We start from the raw sequence: 8497 nt of genomic DNA on the forward strand, positions 1-8497 counted from the left end.
TCTCAAAATTACATTAGAATTCAATCATTTCTCAGCTAAACACTTTTTCGATTGGTCTATTATTTCTTTATACTTAGTTTTTAGCATCTATTTAGGTATCCTACATATAAAACTATTTTATTAAAAATCTCTTTCATGAGACTGAGTATAAGATCATTGCATTAATCATTCCCAAGCAACTTGTATATAGAATTACGCGGGATATGGATATACATGCAATATAAAAAAAACGGTAAAAATGAAATATACATATATGTCTAGAATTGAACGCTTGGGAAAGACTAATTATTTACACTACGATTCAGAATATTCTTCTAACTTTTAAATAAATAAGTGATTAAAGCAAACGCATAACAAAGCAAAGTAACATAATGACGCATGTCGTTGTTATTTTGTTTCGTTATGTGTTTTGCTTCAACTACTTCTTTGTTTAAAAGTTAATGATGATCCTGAATGATCAGAATGTCTACAAAAACAATTTAAATCCAATTTAAATCTCAACTGCTTGCGCATACCTGATGTTACTAATACATGGATATATGAAAATATAACTATATTATAAATCTTAGTGTAAACATACTTGCAGGAACGCGCCGCGAGGTGCGAGTCAGTCCGTGTATCGGTGTATTTGAACTAAATAATTAAATTATCATACAGCGCAAGGTGCGCGTCCAAGATCTCACGCTTATGCGGTCACGGACTTCGAGCTAGTATTACCCATCTTCTTCGTAAATTCCATAAGGAAATCCCTATAGAGGAGCGAGTCCATGTTGGTCGAAAGAATGTAAAGTATCCACCAGTCGCCTAAGTCGACTTTTCTGCTAACGCTCTGGCAAGTTTCGATGGGCAATAGTCTCGATGATAGATGTAGTACTCTCGGCCGTATTATTGGAGCGAAAATGATTAGAGCTCGATATATTATCAGAGCAACTAACATGATGCCTAGTATGAAGAACCAGAACCAGATGAAGATGTATGTCTTTTCATTGACGATATTTAATGGCAGAATGCAGAGAGAATCGTGCTGTTGTATTGTACCCGAAGCTCCGTATTTGTGGAATATACACTTGGTAACGCGAGGAAACACATAGACCATGGGGTCAATTCGTTCCTCTTGCGGTGTATCCGAGAACTGCAGTACTCGCAGACCATAGCTGAGGAATTCGCCATCGAAGAATCGGTTCATCAGATAGAGTTGACCGATTATATTGACGAGGCACAGAATTTCGCAGGCGAAGTACCGATACACGTACGTGTTGTGATTCTGAAAGCACAATTCATCGTTGAATTAAAGCAAATTGGACTCAATGAGAACGAATTGATCTTAACGCGGTCATCTCCCTCTCTTGTCACATGTCTTCCCCTCCCTCCTCCTACTTTCTTGGTCATCCACTAACATTTCATCTAAATGACATCAGGATATCTCGTATAATTTAATTAAATGCAACTTAGTTTCATTGTAAGAAATTAAGAATAAACATTGCATTTAAGAAGGATTCATGTTAGAAAATTCACTAGATATTTTACATTGCAAAAAATTATAGTCGCATCTAAGAATTCAAACTAGATTTTATTAGATATTTATTAGATTTTATTAGGAATTTATTAGATATTTTAAATTGCAAAAAATTATGATTGTATTTAAGAAGGATTCAGATTAAAATTTACTGATTATTTTACATTTATATTTATAAAATCTTATGAAAATATTTTGTAAGATTACTATTTATCTTTAAATAACAAATCATTACGAACACTGTTTCTTGTAATCACTTCTAATTCTATGATTATCTATTTTAGATAGATTCAAATTTAATCTCCCAGTGTATTTGGAAAACATTGTAAAGAGGGAATATTATGACTAAACGTTAGCAATAACATGTGCGATGTTATTGAAATCCAAGTAGTTATCAGTGATCACCAAGAGTGACTAATTAGATAATGGATCAGTCTACCTAATAATAAATCTGTCTTCTCAATCAATCTTCTTCTGAATCAATCTTTTCATTATTATTTTTTACATCGGCCAAGTAAAAAAATTAATCAAATTTATGGAGCCGATTTGTTTACTTTCTTACCCTTATGTGCATCATCAAGTAATCCATGAGAATACTTTTCTTCTTTGTTATGTTGTCCTTGGTATCCATACCACAATTCATTCCCATGACCAGTGCTTGCATCAGGCCGCCTTCCCAGAAACCCCACAGCCATTGCGGTACATAACACAGAACCGCCTGTTAACAAAGATAATCAGATAAATAATAGATAAGTATTATACATATAATGTAATGTTAATCATTATAAGTTATAAAAATTAGACGAATTAATTCTGTAAAGAAATTGTATCAAAATTTACTAAAACATGGATTCAAAATATCATCTTTTCAATCACTACTTTTTGGACGGAGTAACTCCGGAGTAGAACTTTCTCCGTTGACGCATTCGAAAATGGATTGAAGATTAACACTCAACTTTTTACAATTTATCTGTCTCGCAATTGTAACTGTACAAATCTTTGTCAGCTATTAAAGCGATCATTTATGATCTCCTACGCACGAGTCAGCACGTGGGCCGCCAGACGTAAAGGACAAGCGCGGATCAGCAAAAAGACAAGTGGACGAGCATAAAGAGGAGACAACAATGAGAAGATCTCTGAGAAGCCCTCCTTGGCGCGCGTTCATCATGTCGCACGTGTGGCAAGATTGCCGATAAAGGGTTATCCTCTGCTTACCTGGAAGAACAGCACGAAGCAGACCCACTGATAGTACGTGTAGTATTTCCTTGCCTCGACATCTCCGAAGTCGTTGGACACTCCTGGATGGGCCACTTCCGAGCCGACCTGTGGAAACACGAGACTTTAGCGACTTAGCGATAACGATGGCACCGCGTTATATGCATCTCAATGCATGATAAAGCTATTTGACTCTCTTTAGATAACAAGAAGTCAACCCTTACCTCTCCCTCTTGGCTTATATCGTTTTATTAGAAATCAACACTGGCAAGTCTTGACTGTTGATAATATAAATCTTCCTTGCGCAGCTATATATTTTTCTTGACTGGATACGTTTCATGTTTAGTAAACGCAGGGAGACCAAGTGCACGCGTCATTACAGCAGGATAATATATATTATCAGGACAATTAATAATATCACAAATAGTATTCACTTTTTGGTGTATTTAATGATTTATTCTTTTTAATTCTTGCACTTTATCTTTTTTTTTTCTTTTCTCTAACATGAAGAGAAAAAGAGAAAAGATAAATCGTGTAAGAAGCTCAAATGAAAAGAACATATTTTAAATTTCCTTGATTAGGATGAAAAGATGAAAACAAATTATACTTACTTTTTTTTAATTTTAAATTTTTCCTAAGATATCGTAAACTCGAGCGATACTCGAACGGTCGTTAAAAATAATCAATGCGCCACGATATTATCAACTCCTCGTATTGATACATTCATAAGCAATCTCTTATCTGAGGAGTAATTGACGGTTCAGGATTAAAAACAATGATGAATGCACTTGTTGAATATTACATTTATACAGCAGCACAGTAGACAATGCAATATAAAAAATTTTAGCTTCTCGGAGATGATTAAAAGAAATCTGTACAGTCATCATTTTCATCATTTTCTCTGCATTCGTAAAAACGACTTACCAATTCATCTATAAATCTATAAATACATTGATGGTCAAATTTCAAAGTACAACTCGCAAAAAAATCGTATAAATTACAGCCATATATTACTGCACGTTTATATAAATGCTTTTGATATTTTATATGATTCTCTAATATTTGAGTATATAAATTTTAGTAATAATGTAATACACGAAGCTATTTTCTTCGGCTCTACATCGATGTTCCTGTATGTACTATTATTATTACATCAGAGCACGTATGTACATCATGCAAAACTCAATTGTCCCACATATTTCAATTAAAACCGCAGTTGATTATCTACAATTTCCAACATCTCGTTCGATGTTGAATCAATTATCTCCGCCTCATTAGCCATATAGATACGTAGCATTCCTTTTGTTTATTCTCGCACATCTGATGGTATTCAAATATTTCGAACAAAAATGTCTCGTTAACTTTATTTTTGCCGACAGTGCACGTCAAATTTTTATAATATAATATCCATAATTATGAGCTTAATCAAGAGGGGCAGGAGGACTACGCCTCCCTAAATTTTAAAGAACAAAAATAATTAAAGCTTAAACATGCTTAATGAGTATTTACAAGAAATTAATTTTGAAAAAAAAAATTGAAATGTTATAGAAAAATTTTCTAAAAATCCAAGACGGTTAGTATTATAAGTTTCTTTAGTTCGAAGAATCAATTTACAATTTTAAGAGAAAAATTAATTAATAAATTAAATATGTAATTTTGTGATTTATTTGCTAATTATTAATTAAAAATAATATAAAACAATATAAATACTATTCGAAGATTCTTCTCAAAAGTCACGACTCTAATTTGTTCTCCCTCCCCCCCCTAACAAATTCATTGCTACGCCTATATTCGCAAGAATTTTGTATTTTAATTTCGCGTAGAATTCAAATAATTAATACTTAATTCTAATTGATTAAAAATAATAAATTCGAGACTATTTATTGTATATATATATATATATATAAATGTCTCTTAAAATTTGCACGTGAAAAATATGTGAAACCATATCGGGTTTATCCATATGGAAATATCAAATGCTGATTATGTTACCTGCTACTGGCTTATTAGATCAAAACTGTAAACGTAACAAATTTCTTAATCATGAAGCAGTATCGCGTGTCGAAAGTGATATTATTTACAAAATGATGCAACAAAATAAGGAAACTATGTGATCAGAACATTCATTGAAACCTTGGAAAAAGTCCTTGAGAATTCCCTTGATGATTTTATAGATATTTTTATTCAAAATTTCCAATAAAAGATTAGATCATTTTTTAATTTTGAAATAATTTTTGAAATGCAAGTAATGCAAACAAACTATAAAATATATTATAAATTAGTAAAAAAAATAAGGATTCCACGAGATTATATCTAGCATGTCCTATAACTGGAATCAAGAAATCTATAGAATAATCTGAAAAAAACCCAAACATTACAATATCAATGAATTATTTTCTTCTGCTGGATATTACCTTCTATCAGCTTGATTTTTGTAAAAACCTAAGAGACACGCAAAAATGCACATGCATGTACACAAATATGCCATATTTATTGCTAACTAATATCAAGAAAAAATGATCAAAGAGACAATGTTTTCAGAAAGAAATAAAATAAGTAAAATTTTCTTGAATACTGATAGAGTTCCACGAAAATTCTTGATTTTCAAGGGTAAAAAAGAAATATTCCGCAAATGTCACGTTTTCTGGATAGTACATACTTCGTGTGACACTCGAAATATTTACCTTCTGGAACATAATCTAATCACATAATTAATTAATGAACGAGTATAAGATGATTTCAAATGTACAGCTTTTTAAAAATGAAAAAAAAAACTAAAGATTACTGCGCTTGTGTCTAAAGCTTTGGCCCGATAAGTCGCGTCAGCCAGTAATACAATCAGTATTTGATTTCCATATATGATAACGTCGCAATCTATAGTTTCGCATATATAGCTTTTATTCAATGCGCGTATGGATTATCAATAAAGACAATATTATAGAGCCTTCCTATTGAATAACGAACAAGTTCCACGTATTTTGAAGTATAAAAAAATGTTTATAAAATAAGTCGTTTCTAAGAAATGACGTACTTCTTGTAAGAACATAGTGTATGTTAAGAATATATTACTTTCTAAGTAATTTAAAAAATGTAATGTCATCAAACGTGATGATTGTATAACCATTAGTTGACTCATTAATCATTCTTTTTGCCATGAAATATTTTCCAGATATTCGCAGAGTAATCAAGTGTACTTTCTTGAACATTATACGATTCACAAAGAAATAGCAGATATAAAATCTTTTTTCGTAATTTTAAAGACAATTTCTTCATGAATAATAAAAATAATGTGCATTGTGTGGGAGCAATAATTCACACAGTGATTCCATCTCAAGTATGATACATAATGCGATTGTAATACAATAGACAAATTAGTAACTGTCTTTTATTAATAAACTTCATTAATTTATTTTATTAATTTTCTTAATAAAATACCAGAAAAAACTAATTTTATTAATAAAAAAGACTTGTAATATGAAAATTATCAACTCTAATATTTTATAACAAAAAACAGAAGTTACAGTAAATCAAATTCCATTTTTGCCGGATGAAAATATGGTATTCTGGGAAAGTTTCTCAAGTAATATACCTGACACTTGAGATTGTTTCTCCTGATATTTTTCTTATAATATATATTGTTTTTTTATATACATATATATAATCTACAACAATTATACAATTGAAGAGAACTAATGTTCGTTTCTATCACTTTAGTTGAATTTTAATCTTGATTCAACTAATTCTTCATCTTTTTTTAGTTCTAATGATTAGAAAAATATGAAGAGTAAGTTGAACTGAGATTTTAAAATTAATTTACGTTGGTAAAAAACGGATATAAATTAAAATTCAAAATTTTTTGTGATATTTTTATTATCACTTTATATAAATAAATTAATATTATCTTTTACTCGCTTTGACTCGGTTTTTTACCTTGGTCGTTTTCTTTAATGTATATTATGTTTTATATTTTATATTGCCGATAAAATCGAAGTGTTTTGGAAAGTTCAAAATTGAACCACATGAGAATCTGTGATCGTGTATAAATCGATCGTTTTCATACAGAGCTATATTGTTTGATTCCGCGGTCAATTTTTATCATTTTTTTTTACTATCGAAATTCATTCTGCCAACAGCGGCAAGATTTCTGCATAATCCATAACGATTTTCCTGCCGACAAATTTTACAACAAATAGAAATTTATTTTTTCAAAAATTCGTATTTGAATATTTAAAGAGTATAAAATCAAAACCAAATCAAAAAAAATTTTTTGTTATAAAATATTAGAGTTAATAATTTTCATATTACAAGTCTTTGTTATTAATAAAATTAGTTTTTTCTGGTATTTTATTAAGAAAATTAATAAAATAAATTAATGAAGTTTATTAATAAAAGACAGTTACTAATTTGTCTATTGTATTACAATCGCATTATGTATCATACTTGAGATGGAATCACTGTGTGAATTATTGCTCCCACAGAATGCACGTTATTTTTCTTATTCATGAAGAAATTGTTTTTAAAATTACGAAAAAGATTTTTAAAATGTGAAAAAATTTATCTTAAGAATATAAATTTCTGAAGAGCCGATTTTATAAAAATATAGACTACTTTCGATTTGGCGACACAAATCGACACAACGTAGTAGTTCTATCTTTGTCACTAAATGTCAAGAAAAATAAAATGATGATTGTGTCGACTTGTCACTAAATGAAAAATATTCCTAGTCGTTATCTTATACTTCACAACTTTGTTAATATTTTTTTTACTATTGTTCACCTTAACATAAAAAGACTTCTTTCCTAGTAATCAAATATAATTTCAGACATTTCTATTACAGTCAGCGTTATGAAATCTCGATCAATGGCATGCCGATTTGAGGAGGAGACAGGAATATCGATGGAGAACGAGAACGATTACGTTCATCGAGGATCAGAATAGGTACGAACGAAAATCACACACCTGTCGATTGAACGCGTCTGGCATGGTGAACGTGGATGTTATCCAGCAGTAAGTATTGATGGGATTAGTAGGCAGACCCTGGACGATGCATGAGATCGGGTTACCGACGTATTGGGTGGCCGTGACGAGCAATGAACACGTGAACAGCAATACCGTGGTGAAGTGGTTATGCAAACGAAAGAGCACAGAGTCCGTGATGATCTCCTGCCGCTTCAGATACTTGCTCAATCCTCCCAGTAGCTTATACATGATTGCGTCGGGGTGTTGCTATCGAGCCGACACGAGGACGACGTCCTCCTCGACGAAGAGGCTTCCCAAAGATGAGGATCCTCCTTGACCGCCGTAGTTGCCGCGCGCCGGCACCTCCTCCACCTCCACTGACACTACCAACACCACGTGCGATCCTCAAGAAAACGCCGAGGCTACCTCAGACCTCTTCTCTCGGCAGATTATGAATTTTAACGACGCGGGTAGAGGTTCAGGTCGTTCAGGACCACGAGGACGTACCATCAACCGGCACTAACGAGCGTAGCTCATCCACCGCGCTCTCGCGCGAACGAAAGCAGCAAAACGAAACGAGAGAGAGACACGAGCGTACGGTTGTCCACGCGGCGTGCCTCTCTACCTCCCTCCTTTTTTCTCCTCCTTCCGTCTCGCCTTCTCTCCGCTTCTTGCTGCCCTGCCGCTTCGCCTTCCTTTTCTACTGCCCCCCTCCCCTCTCTCGGACTCTTTCTCCCTCTATCTCTCACTCTCTCTCTTTTCCTCCCTCCTTCCGTGCCCTTCTTTTACAGTCTCTCTCTCTCTCTC

General features: G+C 32.7%; 1 protein-coding gene across 1 annotated transcript; it reads right to left on the reverse strand.

Annotated features, from left to right (window-relative positions):
* Window positions 1-685: 685 nt before the first annotated feature.
* On the reverse strand, window positions 686-7939 carry LOC105623019 (innexin inx1). Its single transcript, XM_012204422.1, has 4 exons — window positions 7691-7939; window positions 2732-2839; window positions 2079-2234; window positions 686-1264 (listed from the first exon to the last, which is right to left on the reverse strand). The coding sequence occupies exons 1-4, from the start codon at window positions 7937-7939 to the stop codon at window positions 686-688; spliced, it is 1092 nt and encodes a 363-aa protein (XP_012059812.1).
* Between the last annotated feature and the right edge of the window lie 558 nt (window positions 7940-8497).

The sequence above is a fragment of the Atta cephalotes genome (genome assembly GCF_000143395.1).
Source record: "Atta cephalotes unplaced genomic scaffold scaffold00052, whole genome shotgun sequence".
In the NCBI taxonomy this organism is placed as follows: Eukaryota; Metazoa; Arthropoda; class Insecta; order Hymenoptera; family Formicidae; genus Atta; species Atta cephalotes.

Bases quoted from the DNA above. Each gene is read 5' to 3' on its own strand.
- LOC105623019 (XM_012204422.1), bottom strand. From the start codon at position 7,939: ATGTATAAGCTACTGGGAGGATTGAGCAAGTATCTGAAGCGGCAGGAG. The intron at 2,840-7,690 runs GTGTGTGATTTT...GTGTTTCCACAG, and splicing joins CAGACGCGTTCAATCGACAG to GTCGGCTCGGAAGTGGCCCA. The intron at 1,265-2,078 runs GTAAGAAAGTAA...TTGTGCTTTCAG, and splicing joins ACTTGATGATGCACATAAGG to AATCACAACACGTACGTGTA.